The sequence below is a fragment of the Bubalus bubalis genome, chromosome 12 (genome assembly GCF_019923935.1).
Source record: "Bubalus bubalis isolate 160015118507 breed Murrah chromosome 12, NDDB_SH_1, whole genome shotgun sequence".
NCBI lineage: Eukaryota > Metazoa > Chordata > Mammalia > Artiodactyla > Bovidae > Bubalus > Bubalus bubalis.
The window spans coordinates 40,303,516-40,327,797 of record NC_059168.1 but is presented as its reverse complement, the minus strand read 5'-3'; the positions used below and the strand labels follow the sequence as shown (position 1 = coordinate 40,327,797).

The 24,282-nt window shown below is 38.1% G+C and overlaps 2 protein-coding genes across 8 annotated transcripts in view; one reads left to right on the top strand and one right to left on the bottom strand.

Annotated features, from left to right (window-relative positions):
• Window positions 1-711, top strand: part of FANCL (FA complementation group L) — a 91,450-nt gene extending 90,739 nt beyond the window's left edge. For all 4 annotated transcript variants that reach the window (XM_044925927.1, XM_006070296.3, XM_006070299.3 and 1 more), the window contains one exon: window positions 161-711. In XM_044925927.1, the coding sequence (XP_044781862.1) occupies window positions 161-196 (36 nt within the window). In that variant the 3' untranslated portion in view covers window positions 197-711. The remainder of the gene's footprint in view (window positions 1-160) is intronic.
• VRK2 (VRK serine/threonine kinase 2) overlaps window positions 233-24,282 on the bottom strand; it is a 108,493-nt gene continuing 84,443 nt past the window's right edge. For 2 of the 4 annotated variants that reach the window (XM_006070302.3, XM_006070303.3), the window contains exons 10-14: window positions 21,910-21,968; window positions 17,586-17,752; window positions 13,969-14,067; window positions 6,656-6,817; window positions 233-609 (exon numbers count right to left, since the gene is read on the bottom strand). In XM_006070302.3, the coding sequence (XP_006070364.1) occupies window positions 265-609; window positions 6,656-6,817; window positions 13,969-14,067; window positions 17,586-17,752; window positions 21,910-21,968 (832 nt within the window). In that variant the 3' untranslated portion in view covers window positions 233-264. Of the gene's footprint in view, window positions 610-1,888; window positions 1,927-6,655; window positions 6,818-13,968; window positions 14,068-17,585; window positions 17,753-21,909; window positions 21,969-24,282 lie in introns of all 4 variants that reach the window. The other 2 variants (XM_006070305.3, XM_025261057.2) reach the window with 2 other exon arrangements.

Sequence of the window (24,282 nt, the reverse complement as noted above, 5' to 3'; positions counted from 1 at the left end):
TCTATTAATATTTTAATTTAAAGATCTCTGTTTTGATCAAAAATAGGTTAACCCCTTTTCTAGTTTTCCTAGATGATCTGAATCTTAAGTATTTTATCTTATTTATTCTTACCTATCATTACAACATTTCTAATATAAAGCATTCCTCTCTTTCTATAAGCCAATTACCTTGAAAATGTCTGGGAGAAAAGCCTGAAATAAGAATGCAGCATTCCTGTGAAGAGCTAGAAACTTAAATTATCAAAAGGATTTTATTTGATAACTTCAGAGAAAATATAAAGCAAGACATACTAATATCAAAAGAACAATAATGGTGAAGCTATAATAATATATATCTAATTTTATCTCTTCGCTAAATGTAAACTGGGACACTGTAAACCAAAATCCTGTAGAACTGTCTAATTCTGTGACCTCCATACCAGTTGTAGAAGGGTTTGTGTACCAAGATGGAGAGCTTGACTTGTTGAACATATCTGGATTGGTAAAATCTTGATGGGTTTCATAAAATGAATTTGGGAATTGTATACAGCTGGATTCATGTGGAGAACTTTTTACATCATTTTGAAATTCTTGAGACTCACAATATTTTTGTCTTCTTCTTGTGCTTTCCTATGAGAAAATACATATTTATTATGTGTTAGGTTTGAGGTATTCAAGTATTTTAGTGTACTCTTTTAAGAATGCTAAATTAAATGTGTTACATAAGATCAAGTTTTTGTGTGCTTTTTCATTTTTCCTGAGAAGTTATTTTTAGGTTCTGGATTTTAAGTATTTATAAAGCATCAAACAATCAATCTGGTTAATTTGATTGGAACTTTTAAACCAAGAAGTAGGCTATTTCTTAAAATAGGATAGCATATGAAAATAATGATTTTTTTTGGCAAGAAAAAAACCAGGCTTAATCTTATGGGGATAAGAGCAGTCATCATTAGAAGGCTTTTTGGTCAGTAATAATTAAAGATGCTGGAAGCACTGGAGCACGATGGTACTTGTGTACTGGGCACCCACATAGAGTGGTATCAGCCAGTGGCCTGTCCACTGTAGCTTCCTGCCCAAGCACCCATATCTTCCCATAAAAGACCTCAAGAAGACAGCTGGTAAAAATCTATTTGTTCAGAAATTGACCTGAGAAAAGATGCTCACTCTAACCTCCTGTGCAAAAAGGAATCAGTCTATACAAGTTAGTTTTACCATGCCCAAAGAGATGTCTTGAAGGCTCTTCAGCTTTTCCATTAAGAAATTACTGAGATAACTATAAACTGCTGCCTGAGAGCTAAGAAAGTCACACAAATGAAAATTTCCTAAATTTTCTCAGTTTATTTCACTAAAAAGGCAAAATGATTTAATAGTTATTCCAGTAGGCCAATAAAGCGTAGTTCTTTCACAAAGAAATATACCATCAAATCGTATTTCTAAAGGATAAGAGCCACAGGTAAGCTAACTTAAACTGTATTTACATACAACTTAACTTACATGTAGAAACGAATGATCTAGTTAGTCCCCATCTAGGTAAAAATAGAAGTCGACTATTGAAATTTCAAGACAGTCCTCTCCTGTGTGACCTATATACCTCGTCTCTCCTTAAGCAACAACAGATTATGTCAAGTGGGAAAGCACTCATGGAAGGATTTAACCCTCAGCTGTCTTCCTGAGAGCTCTGATTGGGAAAGACAGTCTATTGGAGGACTGGATAAGTGGCTCACTGCCTGTTTATGAGTAAAGTTTTATTGGTACACAGCCCTACCGACCACCACTACTTTGCATTAAGCAAGGGATGGCAAACAGGCAGTATCTCACATCCTCCTTACTAGAAAACATTGCTTTTAGTAATTAACTGAGAACTACTAGACATAAATGGCAAAAGGCAAAAAAACTGGAAGAAACTCACATGTTCTTCAACACTACATCCATACCTCAGAATACCACCTAGCAATAAGAAAAGAATGAACTATCAATAAATGCAAAATTTGGATGGATCTCACAGACATTATGGGGAAGGAAATAAAGCCAATCTGAAGTTACATAGTGTATAATTTGGTTTATACTGACATACTCAAAATGACAACATTACAGTGATGCAGAACAGACCAATGCTTTCCAGGGTTTGGGAACTGGGGAGACCATGTCACTGTAAAGCAACATGAATTCAGTTATCATTACCAGGATACTGAAGATGTTAAAAGTATAAAAGAATGTTAGGAACTACACAGTGCTGACAGATTTGACAAGTTACATGAAATAGACAAATTCCTTGAAAGATCAATTATAAAAACTGTCATAAGAAGAAAAAGAAAATCTAATAATCATGTGACAGAGAGTAAATTCATAATTTAAAATTTTACAACAAAACTATAGACCTAGATAGTTTTCTTGCTAAACTCTCATTCATGAAAGACAAATCTTATTGAAACATTTTCTGAAAATAGATACTTCCCTCTAATGTAACTTGCACAGTGACTGAAAGACAAAATCACACAAGGATACTGAAACAAAAAATTACAGACCACTATCTCTCATCAACGGAAATATAAAAATCTATAATGGAAAAACAGCAAATTGAATTCAGTATGACAACACATCATAACTAAGTGGAGTTTATTATACTAGTAAAGATCAAAAATTATATGATCTGAACACATCCCAAAAAACAATACCCATTCCTGACTAAAATTTATTCTTCAGTAAACTATAAATATAATGAAATTTCCTCAGCCTGATAATAAAAGGCATTTAGGAAAAATCTACAGCTAACATCATACTTAATGGTGAAAGAATGAATGCTTTCCCCCTAAAATGAGGAATATAAAATGGATGCCCACTCATTACTACATTGAATTGTCAATATAGTATTAGAGGTCCCAGCAGGTGTAATAAGACATGAAAGAAATGAAAGACATGAACATGAGGAAGAAAACTTTCAGAAAACATGATTGATTATGTAAAAAATCCTAAGCATACAAAAGAACTACTAGAACTAATGAAGTGAATTGCAGGAAGATCTCAAGACACAAGGGCATTAAAATTTCATTTCTACATACCAGCAACAAATAACTGGAATATGAAGTTTTTGAAAAATGACATTTACAATAGGATTAAAAACCAAAATACTGAGACATCATTTTAACGGAAGCAGTGTAGGCTATCTACACTAAAAAATGTTTAAAGAAACAAATGGAGAGAAGTGTCAAGTTCTTGCATTGGAGAATTCAATGTTGTTGGGATTTCAGTTCCCTTTGGACTGATCTTTAGATTCAGTGTAGTCCCAATTAAAATCCCACTCTGCTGTTTAGTGGAAATTGACAAGATGATTCTTAAATTTTTAATGGAGGGGACCAGGATCTAAAATGGCCAGGGCATCTTTGGAGAAAAGAAAGGGGCTGAAGGACTACCTGATTTTAGAACTAAGGATAAACAAAGTGATCGAAAAGAGAGTCTAGAAGTAGACCCATGTTTATAATAGTCAGCTGACTTCTGAAAAGGGCTCCAAAGAAATGAGAAAAATCTTTTTAAGTATGGTACTCTGGGACTTCCCTGGTGGCCCACTGGCTAAGATCCTGTGCTTCCAAAGCAGGAGGCCTCAGTTTGCTCCCTGGTCAGGAAACTAGATCCCATATGCCACAGCTAAGACCTAGTGCAGCCAAATAAATAAATATTAAAGAAACGGTGCTGGGATAACTGGCTTACAACATTGAAAAAATGAATGTCAACCTCTATGTCACTCACACCATACCCAATTGATCTGAGATGGCTCATAGACCCAAATATGAAAGCTAAAACTATAGACCTTCTAAAAGATATCAGAATAACTTTGTGATCTTCAAGTAGTAGGCAAATTGATACACTGAATTTCAAATAAAAACAAACAGTTTCTGTTCATAAAAGACTAAATAAATAGGCAGGATGCACACAAGAACATTTCTGCAATATAGATATTGAACAGGGGACATGGAAAATGTAGAGAATTCCTACAACTTAAAAACAATTATCCAAATAAAAGATAAAAACACCTGAAAGGGCACTTCACAAAAGCAGATATATGAGTGGATAGCAGAGGAAAAGGTGGTCACCATGATTAGTTATCAGGTAAATGATAACTAGAATGACTATGAGATACTAATACACACAACGCTATAATGGCTAGAAAGACAAACACCAAATAGTGCAGAGGGAGGGTGTGGAATGGCTGGAATTTGCATACATTATTGGTGGGAGTATAAAATCGCAAGTATCTGTTAGCTTTTTATAATGTTGAACATACATCTCTCCTGTTATCCAGCAATTCCACTTCTCAGGAAAAACAGAACATATCCATAGAAGGACTTGTGTCATAACTGCAGACAGTGACTGGCCATGAAATTAAGATGCTTGCTGCTTGGAAGGAAAACTATGATAAACTCAGCATATTAAAAAGCAGAGACATCACTTTGCTAACAAAAGTCCATATAGTTAAGCTATGGTTTTCTCAGTAGTCATGTATGGATGTGAGAGTTGGACCATAAAGAAGGCTGAGTGCCAAAGAATTGATGCTTTTGAACTGTGGTGCTGGAGAAGACTCTTGAGAATCCCTTAGACAGCAAGGAGATCAAAGCAGTCAGTCCTAAAAGAAATCAATCCTGAATGTTCATTGGAAGGACTGATGCTGAAGCTGAAACTCCAGTACTTTGGCCACCTGATGCGAAGAGCTGACTCATTACAAAAGTCCCTGATGCTGGGAAAGATCAGGAAGAGGGCGGGAGGAGAAGGGGGCCACAGAGGATGAGATGGTTAGATAGCATCACCGACTCAATTACATGAATTTGAGCAAACTCCGGGAGCTAGTGAAGGACAGAGGAGCCTCGGGTGCTGCAGTCCATGGGGTCAGAGTCTGACACTACTTAGCAACTGAACAACAACAACAAGGGTCAGGGGAAGCCCAGGTGCCCACTGATAGAAGAACGTATATACAAACTATGATGTAACTATACAATGGAGTATTACTCAACACGAAAAAGAACAAATTACTGGTGGGTGCAATAATATGGAGAAATTTCAAGAAACCATGCTGAGTGAAAGAAGCTAGAAAAGAGGGCATACCATACGACTACATGTTTGTGAGGGGCTTCCCTGGTTGCTCAGATGGTAAAGAATCTGCCTGCAATGCAGGAGACCCAGATTTAAACAAAACTAAATTTAGCCACAAAAATCAGAATATAAATTGCCCCTGAGGGAAGGGGACTGACTGAGAAAAGAAACAAAGAACTTTCAGGAGTGATAAAATCTATACACATCTATCGCATTACCACCCCAATTAAAACAAATCCATTTCTTTTCTTGGAATGTGGGCATCAGTATTTTTATATCCCTCTCTACTACATACTCAGGTGAAACCAGTGCCCATTAAGGGTTGAAAAAGAGCATTTCAAGAATCTCTAAACTTTGTCACTGAGTAGTATTTGTCTTTAATTTTATAAATGGGAACTTCTGTTCATTTGAAGTAGATTATCAATTTAAAAAGAAAACAGAAAACAAATGATGCTATCATTGTTTTATAACAATAAATATAAAAGACTCCTATTAGTACTAAAAAAGCATATCTCTCTCGATAAACTTGTATGCTTGCTGGTTACATGAGAAATGCCTACCTAGTATGCTTCTAATTTTTGCCTTGGCTGACAAGAAGTTCAGAGACAAATTCAGTGCTCACTTTAGCAATTAACATCCCAGTTGGCTGATTAACCAATTTGTTTTTCTTTCTTTGGGTGGGGAAGAAATAGAAGGAGGGGGCATTAAATTATTTTGTTTCATATTGTAAACTACCTCAAGTCATTTGGGGAAAATGATGTTATTTAAATAATAAAATGTTGGCTGTTCTGGGAAAAAAATGTTTTGACTGCAGATATAAATACCTTGTATGCCTCTTGTCAAAAAAGGTTAAATTAGGAAAGATTTGCTGTTGCTTGAATGAGTCATCTGCTAGAGGTGAGTCACTAGCCAAAGAAATGATTGGATGATATAAAAAATATGTCATTTAAAAATACAACTGGACTTCTCTGGTGGTCCAGTGGTTAAGAATCTGCCTGCCAATGCAGGGGTTCAATCTCTGGTCCAGTAAGATTCCACGTGCCGTGAGGAAACTGAGCCGGTGTGCCCTAGAGCCTGTGAACCACAATGAGAGAAGCCACCACGATGAGAAGCCCACAGCTCATCAGGACTAGAGAGCAATCCCTACTCACTGCACTAGAAAAAGCTTGCACACAGGAAGGACAACCCAGTGCAGCCAAAAATAAGTAAAGAAAGAATAGTAAATACAGCCACGGTGACAGGGACACTCTCACACCTGCTGATGAGCTGGACATTGGAGGAGTCTATGTAAAAGTGTGGAATACAGTGAGTCCCTCAGGGATCACAGACAGCATAACAAATTCCAGTGCATTTCATTACATTCTCAGGCTGAAGAAAGAATCAGATCTGCAGGCAAAGGTGCTCACTGTCATTCTGTTTCTGTGATAACTGGTGTTGGCTGCTTTGGTTTTATCTGCCCAATAGGATATTTTCTGTCCTTTCTTTTTTAGCGCAACTGTACAACCTTGGTCCTCAGGAGAAAATAAAAGTCTTTATTCCCAAAGGGCATATTCTAATGTAACCTTAAGGAAGTCAACGAGAAAACACCTCTTACCTGCACTGTTTCACTGTTAAGCAATCCCATCAGCTTCTCCTCCTCTTGCACTTTTCTCCTTGGTGTACGGGACTCAGCACTTCTATCACTGTGGCCTTTTTTTTCTATTAAGGTATTCTGCACCTGATAGACTTGTTTTGCCGCAGCCTTTCGTGAATCAACCTGTTGACACACAAGAAGTAATGACATACACAGTGAAAACTTTTGACATTTGTAAAAGAAAACCATTCATGTCCAGATTCTTGAAAACTCTATACTTGCCAATCTTTGAAAAAAGGAAGAAATAAAGAGTAAACCAACAAATGGAAGTTACAGAAAAATAGAGTAGTTGGCAAGATCCAGGCCTATTCTCATCAATAGGACAAGACCAATTAAAATTAGTGTCACTGTTGTGCACTCTTTAGAAATTATCTCTACAGATAACTTGCTTATTGAAAACGGCATTTTTTACAGAAAACTGTCACATTTTAAAACTGCACATGAATTCATTATTAACCTTTGCTGGGAGTGGATCCAGCACATCTTTTCAGTTTAAATTCTTATTAATTAGAATCTTCGTTTCCTATCATTGAAGTGAGCCTAATTAATGTGAACATATAAAAGGAGCTTATGGTATTGCTTACTTTTTTATACAGGTAATTTAACCTTTGAACAGATGAATAACAGTCCATGTCATCTAATTCTGTGTACCAGTATCAGAGGTTAAATTCTATAACAAGCTTGCTGTCTCTAAGGTTTCTTTTTCACACCATGCTGTTATCTGGGGGGATGACTGACTCTCAATAACCTTGAAGGAGACACGGAAATAGAAGGGCAGCTCCCACAATACAGTTGGAAGATTGAAAGCCACAGTGAAGATCCTTATGTGAAGTATTTGTTCAGCAGCTTCATGTTTACAGCAGCTGAAAGTGCCATCACCTTTGTTTCGTGGGTTAAATAGGGGGCAGAAGATAGGAACAGTACAAGGGGAAATAATGGAGTAGCCAGTGCCAAACCAGAGAGTGAATTACATTGGCTGGGCAAGCAGAGCCTTCATTTGTAGTCTCCCAATTTTGGGCTTCTATTGCCAAATGTGTTCACTCTTTCCCTTGAAAATATGCTGGTGTTTTGTGGCTACGTTTAAGCTGTCACAACACCATTCTTTATTCACCCCTCCTCCCGGATCCCAGGTTCTCAAAGGGTAGCAAAGCCACTGCTTCTCAGTAACCTGAAAATTGGAATTGCTGTCTGATCACTCAGAGGTTCTTTATTTCTATCAGTCAACTCTCTCCAACTCCTAGGAAAATTCACGTGTAACCACTTCTGAGCCAGTTTTCCATTGAAGTCGTCTTGGTAATAAATGCCCATCATACCACGAGTGTGAAACAAAGGGTTTCCCAAGGCCGCTCTACACAGTTCTATCCGAATAAAATGCTGACATGCCAATCATCATGAAATGTGTTCTGTGACATAAAGGATTAGTTGAGATATTAATTGATGATTTTGGTGCCTCTTGTATGCTAGGCACTTTAGATATGACAGTTTGGGGCCCAGAAGCCTCTGATGCACAAACAAAATTTGTTCTAACATATTCAGTCCTCTGTGAGGCCTCCTGGAAGAGACAGTGCCTTCCTGGATCTGCTGTCAGTTGGCTGGATGGGTAAGTTGTGCTGCCGTGAGCACTTCTAGCTGATAAAATGATATCCAGTTTATGGAAAATTTCTATTTCTAGGGAAACTTTCAGAGAAGAGAATGGCACCCCACTCCAGTACTCTTGCCTGGAAAATCCCATGGATGGAGGAGCCTGGTAGGCTGTAGTCCATGGGGTCGCTAAAAAGTTGGACACGACTGGGCAACTTCCCTTTCACTTTTCACTTCCATGCATTGGAGAAGGAAATGGCAACCCACTCCAGTGTTCTTGCCTGGAGAATCCCAGGGACGGGGGAGTCTGGTGGGCTGCCATCTATGGGGTCGCACAGAGTCGGACATGACTGAAGCGACTTAGCAGCAGCAAGGAAACTTTTAAAATCGTAAGAGCGAAGTGGGATCATGAAGTTTAATCCTTAACTGTGAACAGAGTAAAACTTATTCTCAAAGATATAAAACTAAGTATAGAAAACACTACACTCTGTATTCTCAAAGATATAAAACTAAGTATAGAAAACACTCTGGATATCTCACATTATCAAATAGAAGGACACTATCCAAATGTGTGTCACTTTCCAGAAAGTGACTATTCAAATCAGGTAATTTTTATTTAATTTTCCATTGACACGTCACACTGTTTTACAAAATAAGGAATACTTTTATACTCCTAAAATTAAATAAGCAAAAATATGCTTATAATTAAGAATGCATATGCTACTTTTTCTCACACAGAAAATAAATATGAAGACAAGTTTAACAGAATTATTTTGGGACGTAACTCAAGAAAGAAATCTGTAGACTTTTAAGGTCAATACAAAGATTACTACTACCCATAATAATTTATTCACCCCTGCATTTGCTATGCAAACCTCAGATTCAGGGTGAAACAAGGAACAAACTTTTTCTTGCCTGCAATGTCGGATAGCTTGAATATTTTAAACTATGACCTATAGCTACTCCCTGGCTCCATAAGCATTCTTACTGAATATGGTTTCCTTCAGTGAATTCTGGATATGACATCCCAATGGATGGCATAAATAGACTGAGGTGGCCCTGATCATAGATTCTTCTAATTCAACTCTAGTCTCTTTACAACTATCAGAGAGTAATTTCAGCTAGCCTACTGCCACCTTGATTGAGGCATATACCCCCAAAGATTTGCTTTTCAGGACAAAATATCAATATCTCCACCCCTTCACAAAAGTTTCAGTTCAGTTCAGTTCAGTTGCTCAGTCGTGTCCGACTCTTTGTGACCCCATGAATCGCAGCACGCCAGGCCTCCCTGTCCATCACCAACTCCCGGACTTTACCCAAACTCATGTCCATCGAGTCAGTGATGCCATCCAGCCATCTCATCCTCTGTCATCCCCTTCTCCTCCTGCCCCCAATCCCTCCCAGCATCAGGGTCTTTTGCAATGAGTCAACTCTTGGGATGAGGTGGCCAAAGTACTGGAGTTTCAGCTTTAGCATCAGTCCTTCCAATGAACACCCAGGACTGATCTCCCTTAGAATGGACTGGATGGATCTCCGTGCAGTCCAAGGGACTTTCAAGAGTCTTCTCCAAAACCACAGTTCAAAAGCATCAGTTCTTCGGTGCTCAGCTTTCTTCACAGTCCAACTCTCACATCCATACATGACCACTGGGAAAACCATAGCCTTGACTAGACGGACCTTTGTTGGCAAAGGAATGTCTCTGCTTTTTAATATGCCATCTAGGGTGGTCATAACTTTCCTTCCAAGGAGTAAGCGTCTTTTAATTTCATGGCTGCAATCACCATATGCAGTGACTTTAGAGCCCAAAAAAATAAAGTCTGACACTGTTTCCACTGATTCCCCATCTATTTGCCATGAAGTGACGGGACTAGATACCATGATCTTAGTTTTCTGAATGTTGAGCTTTAGGCCAACTTTTCCACTCTCCTCTTTGACTTTCATCAAGAGGTTCTTTAGTTCCTCTTCACTTTCTGCCATAAGGGTGGTATCATCTGCATATCTGAGGTTATTGATATTTCTCCCGGCATTCTTGATTCCAGCTTGTGCTTCTTCCAGCCCAGCGTTTTTCATGATGTACTCTGCATATAAGTTAAATAAGCAGGGTGACGATATACAGCCTTGACATACTCCTTTTCCTATTTGGAATCAGTCTGTTGTTCCATGTGCAGTTCTAACTGTTGATTCCTGACCTGCATTCAAATTTCTCAAGAGGCAGGTCAGGTGGTCTGGTATTCCCATCTCTTTCAGAATTTTCCACAGTTTATTGTGATGCACAGAGTCAAAGGCTTTGGCATAGTCAATAAAGCAGAAATAGATGTTTTTCTGGAACTCTCTTGCTTTTTTGATGATCCAGAAGATGTTGGCAATTTGATCTCTGGTTCTTCTGCCATTTCTAAAACCAGCTTGAACATCTGGAAGTTCATGGTTCACGTATTCCTGAAGCCTGGCTTGGAGACTTTTGAGCATTACTTTACTAGCATGTGAGATGAGTGCAATTCTGTGGTAGTTTGAGCATTCTTTGGCATTGCCTTTCTTTGGGATTGGAATGAAAACGGACCTTTTCCAGTCCTCTGGCCACTGCTGAGTTTTCCAAATTTGCTGGCATATTGAGTGCAGCACTTTCACAGCATCATCTTTCAGGATTTGAAACAGCTCAACTGGAATTCCATCACCTCCAATAGCTTTATTCGTAGTGATGCTTTCTAAGGCCCACTTGACTTCACATTCCAGGATGTCTGGCTCTAGATGAGTGATCACACCACCGTGATTATCTGGGTCGTGAAGATCTTTTTTGTACAGTTCTTCTGTGTATTCTTGCCACCTCTTCTTAATATCCTCTGCTTCTGTTAGGTCCATACCATTTCTGTCCTTTATCGAGCCCATCTTGGCATGAAACGTTCCCTTGGTATCTCTAATTTTCTTGAAGTGATCTCTAGTCTCTCCCATTCTGTTGTTTTCCTCTATTTCTTTGCATTGATCGCTGAGGAAGGTTTTCTCCTTGCTATTCTTTGGAATTCTGCATTCAGGTGCTTGTATCTTTCCTTTTCTCCTTTGCTTTTCACAGCTATTTGTAAGGCCTCCTCAGACAGCCATTTTGCTTTTTTGCATCTCTTTTTCTTGGGGAAGGTCTTGATCCCTGTCTCCTGTATAATGTCAAGAACCTCCATCCATAGTTCATCATGCACTCTGTCTATCATATCTAGTCCCTTATATCTATTTCTCACTTCCACTGTATAATCATAAGGGATTTGATTTAGGTCATACCTGAATGGTCTAGTGGTTTTCCCTACTTTCTTCAACTTAAGTCTAAATTTGGCACTAAGGAGTTCATGATCTGAACCACAGTCAGCTCCCGGTCTTGTTTTTGCTGACTGTATACAGCTTCTCCATCTTTGGCTGCAAAGAATATAATCAAGCTGATTTCAGTATTGACCATGTGGTGATGGCCATGTGTAGAGTCTTCTCCTGTGTTGTTGGAAGCGGATGTTTGCTATGACCAGTGCATTCTCTTGGCAAAACTCTATTAGCCTTTGCCTTGCTTCATTCTGTACTTCAAGGCCAAATTTGCCTGTTACTCCAGGTGTTTCTTGACTTCCTACTTTTGCATTCCAGTGTCCTATAATGAAAAGGACATCTTTTTTTGGTGTTAGTTCTAAAAGGTCTTGTAAGTCTTCATAGAACCATTCAGCTTCTTCAGCAATTCTGGTTGGGGCATAGGCTTGATTACCGTGATATTGAGTGGTTTGCTTTGGAAATGAAGAGAGATCATTCTGTCATTTTTGAGATTGCATCCAAGTACTGCATTTTGGATTCTTTTGTTGATCATGATGTGCCGGGAGCCAGCGTGAGGAACTCCGCCCGTGGCAAAGGTCATAAGGAAGGAGGCTCGGCATATGCAAAGGCGGGATCGAGCCTCAGGAGTCCCCCTGGAAATTCTCGAGCACCTACCCCCAAAACCAGAGTCTGCCTACTTTACTGCTTTGTGCTCTCACCTACACCCTGACTTTACAGGGGGCTGTCCCCCACCACCTCTCTCTGAAAAAGAGTTAACTTACAGCTCCAGTTAATAAAGTTCCTGGGCATGACAAGAGTGTTTCAACCTACAAACTCCTTTGGAAGTCCTCTAGCCTGCCTGAATAGGTTCTTCCGGCCACATGTGATTGTTCAGAGCCTCCCAACCATGAGAGGCATGAGATGTTCTAAACTGTCTAAATACAGATTCCTTTGAGCAGTTAAAAGATTGATTAGAAATTGTATTGGTGAAGGGTTTTTCACTTGTTGGGCCAATGTTTGCTGCTAAGTTTCCATATCCCTTACCTACTGTGTCCCTGGCAGTGTATTGATAAATATAATTGGTGTAAGTAGTAGCTTTAATGTTTGTAATCTTGGACCCTTGAGTTAATTCTTTTCTTGTTATAGCCTACCACACCTTTGCCCTATAGGAATGCAACTTTAATGCTTTCGGAGGGTGGCGCCTGACTTTAGAATAATCACCTTTAGAGAAAAATAAGTTTTCTGAAAAAAAGATCTTAAAATGTTGACAGGCCTTCGGGCCAGAAGATGATGTAAATCACCTAAACTTTTGCATATGATAAGTTTGCAGGAAGAATGCCTAGCTTACTGCATGACTCTATATAGTATAAAAGCTACTTTGGAACATAAAGTGCAGGCCTTGTTCACCAAAACTCGGTCTCCCCATGTCGTTCTTTCTCTCACCTTCCAGCTGAATTCCCATCTTGAGCGTGGAGGCTCGTCAAGCCTACTAATTATGCCTGGGCTTCGAAGATCTGACCAGGGAGGCCTTAGCGTCTCCTCTCCTTCGGGAGAATGGGAGGACGCCTGTGGCCTACATAAGTGATGTAAATTCCTTATTTTGGAATTTTATTAGCTTTCCACGTAAACCAAGTTATTCAGCCTCTTTTCTCCACTGAATTTTCTCACTGAGCTATCCTTATTTAACCACTCTTTATATCTTTAATTCTATCGTATCCTGATCACCGAAGCCATCTCCCCTTCGAATTCCCTGGATCCACTGGGGCTGGACCCCGGCAATGATGGCTACTCCATTTCTTCTAAGGGATTCCTGCCCATAGTAGTAGATACAATGGTTATCTGAGTTAAATTCACCCATTCCAGTCCATTTTAGTTCTCTGATTCCTAAAGTGTCAACGTTCACTTTTGCCATCTCTTGTTTCACTTCCAATTTGCCTTGATTCATGGACCTAACATTCCAGGTTCCTATGCAATATTGTTTTTTACAGCAAAGGACCTTGCTTCTATCACCAGTCACATCCACAACTGGATATTCTTTTTGCTTTGGCTCCATCCCTTCATTCTTTCTGGAGTTATTTCTCCACTGATCTCCAGTAGCATATTGGGCACTTACCGACCTGGGGAGTTCCTCTTTCAGTATCCTATCATTTTGCCTTTTCATACTGTTCATGGGGTTCTCAAGGCAAGAATACTGAAGTGGTTTGCCATTCCCTTCTCCAGTGGACCACATTTTGTCAGACCTCTCCACCATGACCCGTCTGTCTTGGGTGGCCCCACACGGCATGGCTTAGTTTCATTGAGTTAGACAAGGCTGTGGTCCGTGTGATCAGATTGGCTAGTTTTCTGTGATTATGGTTTCAGTGTGTCTGCCCTCTGATGCCCTCTCACAACACCTACCGTCTTACTTGGGTTTCTCTTACCTTGGACGTGGGGTATCTCTTCACGGCTGCTCCAGCAAAGCGCAGCTGCTGCTCCTTACCTTGGATGAGGGGTATCTCTTCAGGGTCGCCCCTCCTGACCTAAGTAAACAAAAGTTTACTTCCAGTTATTTCCATTAATAGTATTTGAGGATTTCAAGAAGGCAGTTCAGTTTACAGCAAACAGTTTATGATGCCTAGTATTGGTAAAATCCTTCCCTTCTTTTTTTTTTTCCCCAAAAAGATGCTATAAGTTTCTAAGATTCTTATGGTGATATGCTATTTTCCAATGCCTAAACAAAACATTTTTGTTATAGCTACTAAATTTAAAGGTACAACTGTGACCTCCCTGATCATCCAGTGGTTAAGAGTTCCCCCTTCCAATGCAGGGAATGTGGGTCTGAGCCTTGGTCAGAGAACTAAGATCCCACATGCCTTCAGGGGAACTAAGCCTGCACGCTGCAACTACTGAGCCTGTGCACCTCCACTAGAGAGCCTGCGTGCCGTGGAGCCCACACACTCTGGAGCCCACACAACTCAACTGGAGAGAAACCCTGCAGCCCTACTGAAGAGCCCGCAAAGATTCCTCGTGCCACAAATAAGAACAGATATCACCAAAAATAAATATTTAAAAATTAAAAAAAGGCGCAAAGCAAGCTGAGGGAAATAACATTTAAAAATTAAACATTCCTAACTTTCGTTTGAAGACTGAATTAGAAACATTTTATTTATCTAATTATATATGTTTCCTGGTCTACTGACTTCTTTTTTTCAAGAATCTTTGTCCAAAAAGCACAAGTCTGGAGTTCATTATTTATTCTGTTAAACAATTAGGTCCACGAATAGAGAAACAAGAAATGTTATTAGCTGCTAACAAGGGAATTCTGTCTAAAAAGAGAGATTTTGGGCCATGCAATTGATATTCATTCTGGACTTAAAAATGATTTTTGTTACGGAAGCAATGAACTGTGGAAACTATTCTGTACTTGATCATTCAGGAGAACTGAGTTCAGGACAGTTTATATTATCATACTGTGTTTTTGATCATTTTCAAGTCTGGGTTTTGCAGCATTTCAAAATCTGTAAACTTAATTTAAAAATAAAAAGATACTTAAGGTGTGGTCACATATGGTGAATCTATATACTATAATTATTAAATATATTCAGTTCAGTTCAGTCACTCAGTCGTGTCCGACTCTTTGTGACCCCATGAACCACAGCATGCCAGTCCTCCCTGTCCATCGCCAACTCCTGGAGTCCACCCAAACCCCTATCGATGGAGTCAATGATGCCATCCAGCTATCTCATCCTCTGTCGTCCCCTTCTCCTCCTGCCCTCAATCTTTCCCAGCATCAGGGTCTTTTCAAATGAGTCAGCTCTTCACATCACGTGCCCAAAGTACTGGACTTTCAGCTTCAACATCAGTCCCTCCAATGAACACCCAGGCCTGACCTGCTTTAGGATGGACTGGTTGGATCTTCTTACAGTCCAAGGGACTCTCAAGAGTCTTCTCCAACACCACAGTTCAAAAGCATCAATTCTTTGGCACTCAGCTTTCTTTATAGTCCAGCTCTCACATCCATACATGACCACTGGAAAAACCATAGCCTTGACTAGATGGACCTTTGTGGACAAAGTAATGTCTCTGCTTTTTAATATGCTGTCTAGGTTGGTCATATCTTTCCTTCCAAGGAGTAAGTGTCTTTTAATTTCATGGCTGCAATCACTATCTGCAGTGATTTTGGAGCTCAGAAAAATAAAGTCAGCCACTGTTTCCACTGTTCTCAAAATACTAGAGAAATAAAGTCAATGTTCAATAAATATTGATCTGCTACGAAGTATATCCTGATTCATCTCAATTTCTATATACTGAGGCTGATCCAACAGAAATTAACTAAAGTCTTAAGAATGCATATTATTCTTAATGTTTTCTTTTTACTCATAATCAAAATGCTCTAATAAAAAGGGAAATACAATATTTTTGATTGAAGCTCATTGGAAAAAAATGTTTTATGTTCTATCTCTGCATATAAAAAATGGTTTCACAGCAAACCACTGAATTTGATGAAACTGAAAATTCTGGTGGATAATAATTAGAATTTTATATCAGAGGATATAGCTATCAGTTTTTTAAATGGCTTCTTTTATATTTCCATTAAGTTTATGAAACTGAAAAACTACAAAAAAGGAAAAAATCTACTTAAATTAGTGTAGATTAAGTGGTGACCATTATTGCAAGGGAAATACTATGTCAAGGAAATGGCTCTTTGTTTTGTTGCAAAAGTGATAAAAACACAAAAGTCAATAAAACTGTTAAAATAAGTCTCAGTAATTACCAAGATCAAAATCCAGTGGCTTTTTATTAAACATGAACTTTTGTTCTGCCTTCTGCAATACGTAAATAGTGCTGACAATTGGTTTGTGAGGCACTTGCTACAATAAAATGTAATTGTATCATGAGAGAAAGGTGACAATCAGGAGATCATGAAAAAATTACATATTCTCACTGGTAGTTAATTAGCCATGCAAAACCTCCTCAAACAGATATTCTCTTCTATTAGGAATGATTACTATGCAGGCCTACAGATGTCAATACCACAGTCATTCAAATACTTCTTTCCCTACTAATTGAAGGTTGTAAAGCTCTGGTGCCAAGGTTTTGCTTCCAAAGAGCTAATTTATGACTAGAAGGATATTTTATGTCTTCAGTTGCAGCAGCTACAAAATTCAGCAAATCAGAACCATCTGTGCACTGATACTTGACTCACCATTCATCGAGCAGCCTATCAGTCACATTAGTTTGCATCTTGCATTCTTGGCTTGTGAACACTTACGATGATCCAAAGTTCAGAAGAAATATTAAAAATGAATGGCATCCTGACCCTACCCCAATGTACATGCATCAGGAAACAAAGCCCTCCCCATTTTTTTTTTTGCACATGAGCAGTGTCACGGCAGGGCTGAACATCTAGCTGCCTGTCCAGTAATGTTGATAGCAGTCTCAGGTTTCCCTCATCCTCTTAAAAAAATGTTTCAAGTTTTAATTCTTTTGTGTCTTTCCAGTTCTAATTCTTTTTTAATTTTTAGTGCTGTTGTGAGGGAGTCAGTTGGAAGATAAAGTGGAAGGCAAAACTTTAAAAAATAACTTATTTCAAAAATTGTTTTTACAGATTGAAATATCAGCACATACAAATAACCTGGTAAAATCTAAGAATATTATTATTACCACCAAATTATGGCCGAACGAGTAAGCAAAAGCAGAGGGATGACTAAAGAAAATCTGAAGGAAAACAGAAAAAAAAAAAAAAAAAAAAGATTTTTCATGAATAAAATTGGATTAGCCTTTAGTATCTTACTCTAGTCCTATCTCTATGATATTAGTGACTGCTTTATTTATTTAATAATATACAACGGGGCACACAGGTTCTACTATTTTTCTCTAAAAGACAAGTCAAAGGGACCTTCAACAAAATTTCTTGGAGCTCAGTTAGGGGATACAGGAATTAGAAATTATAAGTAAGAAACAGGACTGTCAGACTCATTCTGAAACCTAAAACAACTTCATTTGGTAGATAAGCTTCACAGAAGGTCATCATTGGATTGCAGGAACTGTTACTTACCTTTTGATTGTTTGGAGCATGCATATTTAAGCTCTCTCCTTTAGTGCAAAACTCCAGTGGTCCTAAAGGTATTCCACTTGGGTTCAGAATTTTCTTGAGCGTTTGATAGTCTGGCTTTTCATCATATGCTAAATTATGAGCACATACCAAATACTGGGCTATTTCACCTGTGAAGTATTAATTTTTTTTGATATGTTATACATAATAGGCAAAAGTTGTCAAGACTTCAATATTCTCAAAATCGCAGTTGTTTTTCTCTTACACAAGAACGTGCATGTGCACACATACATCCTCTTTGAAGAAACTAAGAATGAACAACTCAATGTAAAGTACTTTTTAAATGATATCCAAACTTGACTGACATACAGTGACCTACAAATTTGACAGGATGGAGAAACAGGTGGGCTTTTATTTACATGTCTTTGTTGATAAAGTTCGTAATTCACTCATCAGAGGAAGCCATTTAAAAATTATAGTTAGTGATTTGAATTTATGGGGTGCAACTACTAAGAATTACATGAATAATAGACTAGCCATGCTTCATACTTTTTTCCTAACATTTTCAAAATTCAGTTAAAAATAAGTTTTTTTTGAAGTTTTAAAAATTCAGTTAAGAATCCTTGCACATGTATATCTGTGGCGGATTCGTTTTGATGTTTGGCAAAACTAATACATTGTTTGAGGTTTAAAAATAAAATAAAAAAAAAAAAAAGAATACTTACTATAGACATCCTTAAAGGAAAAAAAAAAATCACTGAAAATTTTAATTAAGGCTTTGATTTTGAGAATACAACAGTACATTTAGAAATGACCTTGAATTCTGTGGTTTTAGCCATGACTGACTAGGATTTGCCGCTATCAGGCCTCCCATACCGATCTAGACCAGTGCAATCACAGCATAAGCCTTCTGATTTAGAGCACAAGGATGAGAAGTTGCCATCTTTTACTTCTTCTCTTCCCCAGACCAGTGTAGTAATCTCCCCACGAGAAAAAAAGCTGCAAACCACAAACTTTTAAATACATTCAGCACAAACAGAATCCGTAACCAAAATGACGAATACAACCACTGTAAAACAAACGTAGTTTGCATTTTTGCTTCAGGTGGAGGTTCAATCTGAGATACAAGTAAGTGATAATACCATACACTATCTAAAAACTGGCATGTTTTCATTTGTTCAAAGATGTTTATACTCCATAAACTAGTTTTTACAAGGCTTTCCTCTTCAAAAACTTATTACTAACCCAGACACAAGGAGCTCTTACTTTCTCACTAAGTTGTTTATATCCTATGGTGGGGAAGTTGGGGAAGCTTTGTGAGTTGGAAGAAGTAACTGCCTAAAATTTTGCTCCCCTCCAGGTCTAGCTCCTTTCAAGCAGGGAACTGCAGAGACACTGGATATCACTCCCGACAGGGAAAAATTCGAAAAGGAACAGTCATCATCTCTCCCCCCAAGGAATGTCAGAGAGTGACCATTTTACACTGTATTGTCCACAACTATTTTCTAGGAACAGAAGGCTACTACGGATAAACTGAAAACTCTTGGCTCCAGAGTTTGTTTTTTTTGGCATTTTGGAAACTGTGGCAATTCTGCAACTTCCTTTTTTCCTCTTGAATGTATAAGATGTCAAAATTCTGTTACCTACCATTTGCTCAACCAGGATCTATAACTAGCAAGTGCTACAGCTTCATCAAAGTTATATCTCATGTTTCCAGAAGCCCTTTAGGGGGCATCCGATTCTTGAAGAGATGAACAAAACAAAAAAAGATTAAATTATATTCACTACCATTTTAATATAAATATTAATGTAAATATTCTGCTGTTCTTTGTTTAAGATTGGTAAGCCTGGTTTGGTATGCTGTGCTTAGTTGCTCAGTTGTGTCTGACTCTTTAAGTCCCCATGGACTATAGCCTGCCAGGCTCCTCTGTCCATGGGGATTCTTCAGGAAAGAATACTGGAGTGGGTTGCCATGCCCTTCTCCAGGGAATCTTCCTGACACAGGAATTGAACCAGGGTTTCCTGCATTGCAGGCGGATTCTTTACCAGCTGAGCTACCAGGGAAGCCCTACAATGCTATTAACCAGAATATCCCAAATGGAGAAGAGAGCTGAATATGTGAATATGCTGGGCATAGTTTTCACAAATCACTGTTAGAAGACATGGAAGACTCCTGGTGCTCTACCAGTTGACTGCAGCTGTGCTGGAAAGCCTTCATGGATCTGGGCTTTGAAAAAATGAGGTACCATGAGGTAGGAGAGGAAGAAAAAGAGAAGAGCCACCTCTGTTACGAATTTATTATGATAAACCTGATGCTCAGACAATTGTGATATAGTACTGGTTTTAAATGTTAGCGTTTCAAGATCTAGATTTATTATATTAGGTACACCTTTTAATTTACTAGCATATTTCCAGAGCTATAAAACAAAATGCTTCGAGCAGTATGAAATTATGATATTCTTGAATCATCTGCTTTTTAAGCTAGTGAAATATTAAGTATCATTAGTATCATTTCAAGAGACAGAAACTTTTGAAACTATTATTATTACACTGAGTGGGACATGCATGCTGCAAACTTCTCAGCTGTTTTATATCATAAAATGTCTTAGTAGCAAACCTTTTGTAAATCAGATTAATTCTCATGCTAGTAATACCCACTCTCCTAAGCACAAACAACTTGAGACTTTCAGTTAATCATAAAGTCTCAACATTTTGTGCTTTAAAAATAGAAATCTGCATTTTATAAAATAACTGTATAGACTCAAACAAATGGTTTGTATGGAAAAAGAGGAGCCTGGCACTCCTCCTACTGTTTCTCATCGTTCAAATCTCATCTCTAGCAACAGCAGTGTCCCAGAACACACACTGGTCCATAGGCATTTATTGTCTATGATCCAGGGCACCTGGGCTTTCTTTTCTAATCCTAAACTCAACAGTTTACTTTTTAGGCAGGAGGGACAATAAAAGACAGATACAATATTAAAATTTTTTTTTTAACATTTCATCTCTCATTTTGCTGTCTTATTGAATAAAATGAAAGCTGTACGATTTGGTAAAAATGCCAATAAGAACCCTCCCCCAGTATCGTGGAGGGTTCAGGATGGGGAACACAGGTATACCTGTGGTGGATTCATTTTGATATTTGGCAAAACTAATACAATATTGTAAAGTTTAAAAATAAAATAAAATAAAATAAAATAAAAATGCCAATAAGAATATTAGCCAAAAATGAATATTGGCATATTGACTGAGTTACTCAGTGGAGTTACATAAACAAAAAGCTTTCATCTTGCAGCCCATCCCCACCAATGAGAATACTACTGTCCCATTTGAGTGAAGAAGCAGCAAGACTCATACGGGGCCAACTTATGGGACTTGGGAAATGGAAGTGGGAAAGCACGGCTGGTTTATTTGTTTCCTATGGAAATGAAAATTCTGGTTTCTGGTCAAAGAAGGGCTGTAAGTATAAGTTTAAAATGATTTAACTCTACTTTCAAACTCTCATGTGGAAACTGATACTATTTGACCTTCTCTAGACAGTCAGTGTACATATTTGCTTTCATAAGTCAGCTAAAAGCTAACTGAAATTGCCCGATACAAATAGAGATCAAGATTCACTCTGCTTATCGTCTCGGAAAGAAAGCAAACCGGACGGCAGAAGCAGGCTCTGTTCTGTGAGGCAATCTAACTCGGCTGTTAAATTGGGGCTGAACAATGTGCCATACAGCACTTGGGTAATTCTGAATCGCCTTGCTATTTTTACTGACAGTGCTACCAATTAAAGAATTCCAAAATGGTCTATACTCACATGAAAGAGAAACCCATTTAATGAAATATACTTTGAATCCCCAGGTCACATGCCTTGCCAAACCAAAAAAAAAATTTTTTTCGGGTTGCTGGGTCAGACTATAATCCAGGTCTAAACAGCATTCAAATGTTTAATAGTTTGCTTTTTTTAATTATTAATTGAAAGCAGTCTTTCCTTAGATCAACTTTATCTTCAGAGAAACAAAACCAGAAAGTCCACTCTAGAAATACCAGATATAGTAGGCCATTGAACTTGTGCACAATTCCCCAAGCATACATCTGAAAGAAAGCAGTGCCATCAGCAAAGCTGAGAACACTCCCTGAGCAAGTTCTTGCAGCATTCTTGTGTCCTAATGAAAAGAGGATCTAAAAGTTCTCTTCTCTAGCCACCTGTTTGGAACCCTGGGGGGTTTCTGCCCACCACTGTGGGAAGGGGACTGGGTGCAGAAAAAGGGACGAGTGACACATGCAGTGACCTGGAAATCCTACAGGGGGAGACAGAAGCTATCATTTGACTTACGGCAGCTGCTTCCGGAAGGAGCCCATTGAAGTACCGACTCAGGGAGCTCATCCAACAGACTGAAACAGAGGAGAGTAAGGCACAGCGAATTTTGTTTGCAATCCTGTGACATGCTGTTTTGATCAGAAAACAAAACTTGTTGATGGGTCACTAATAGTGTGACTTTCCATACTTTTTTTTCCTACCCACCTGTACGGGATAAGAGGGTAAGTGGACAGGGGAAATCCCTCCAATCTCACTGATCAATTTTATATCAATCACCTAAAAACTAAACATAGAAATACAGTATAAATGCTTTAATACAAGGTCTGTATATGCCAATGTAGAAGTAGGGATACATGGTTTTTTTGTAAAAATCTCAAGAAAAAGATGTGTGGAAAAATTTTACCTGGATTTACAAAATATTTTTCCTCATGTATTTACCACTGGGAAGGGGTAAATTATTTCCTTTTTATGTATATTGTTCTTCACTGGGCAGTTTTTTATGCTATGCTATCCCTGGTGGCTCAGACAGTAAAGAATCCATCTGCAATGCGGGAGACCTGGGTTCAGTCTCTGGGTTGGGAAGATACCCTGGAGCAGGGCATGGCAACCCACTCCAGTATTCTTGCCTGGAGAATCCCCATGGACAGAGGAGCCTGGCGGGCTACAATCTTTGCGGGGTCACAAAGAACTGAACACAGAACTGAGCAACAAAGCACAAGATTAAACAGATTAATAAGAAATAGCCCCCCCAAAACCCATTATTCTAAGACTTTTCAGTGTTTTAGACTGAACAAGTACAAATCTCTTAAGTTGCTTCAGCCACAAATATATAAAAACTCAACTAAAATTACTTATATGAACGATTCACAAACTCAGGCATAGGCACAATTGCAACAGTAAATGTACTGACCTAATATTACCTGATGTCAGGAACATAAAGGACGGAAGGGAGATACAATACGGTTGAATATGCAAGCCTGACCTTATTGGGAAATAATGCCTTCTCAGCAAGTTGAATAAATTATGATTATGTACTATATAAGAAGTTTGAATATATTTATATCATAATTGAATATATATCTTATTAATATACATATATATGCCTTAATTATAAACTTCATAATACTAGCTTTACTGGTCAATCGGTTTATGCTATTAATCAGGCCAAAATAAATATATTAACACAGGCAAGGGATCTAAAAATATAAATGGGGATTATGTTTATTAGTATTATGTTTTATTATTTATATGATACCCTATTACCTTCTATATTTGAAGGTATACATGCAGGCATATTCATTAAAGAGATCTACAATGAACACATCTATACATGCATATTGATAAAAGACCAAAAAAAATATCTGTAAGTCTGTGAATATCTGTAAGTCTTGTGAAAAGAAAAACATATATATTATCATTAGAATTAATATGCTAGTTTTTTTAATAAAGCATTTTATTTAAATTAGATAAACTGAGGTGAGAAATTGGAAACCAAGACTGCTTACACGTGCCCATCACTGTGCTTTGACCCTGACTCACGTATTGAAGAGCATTAGTTACCTGAGGCTGAGATGGACACATCGGTCACTGCAGTAAATAACTGACGAGATCGTTATAACGCTGACATACAAACGTGTTAGTTGGGGTAAGGGACTAGAATGCTCAAGACTGAAGTGGAGAGATATATCTTACAATATATGTCAGTATTTACAAATGCAATCTGTACTACTCTCTATCTGCGGGTTAGCTTCCCTCTCTGTTAAGAACTGATGTCACACTGAATTTGAAAGACTGATGTCTAAGGATTAGTTATCCCTTCTGTAAACTTCTGTTGTGACTTGTCTTATTTAAAATACAGCAGCTTTTTCCAATCATGATATTATATCTGTACATAACTACTGTTGAGAATATCTTGGTACGTAATGAAAAATTGACTATGCTGTGTTATAAGCAATTGACTTTTTCTTAGGCCTGATCAAAAGGCCAAAGAAAAAAGTGAGAAGAACAGTAAAAGAGTAAACCACTCTGCTCTTAGTCTAACCTATTTCTCATGCTAATAGAGTTTAGGTGATAAAAATTGAATGTGGAATATTATAAATGTCTATGTGGCTGCAAAATGATCTCTTGGATAAACATCTCATATACAAATTTTGTTTATTTCTTCCTTAAGAAACAGAACATTCTCCCTCCCAAAACACAGGATTAAGAAGAAGTATGTTCTTCTCACTTGAAAAAATAAGTCCTGTTTGTCCCACTCCACACTGTTGCTTTGCACAGTTAATATCAATCACACCAAGCTACCAAGCTCACACTAACTCCATGTACTTGTACAATGATAATTTGAAAATTCTCTTCCTTGAAAATACTACCACCTAGAATCTAAGCTTT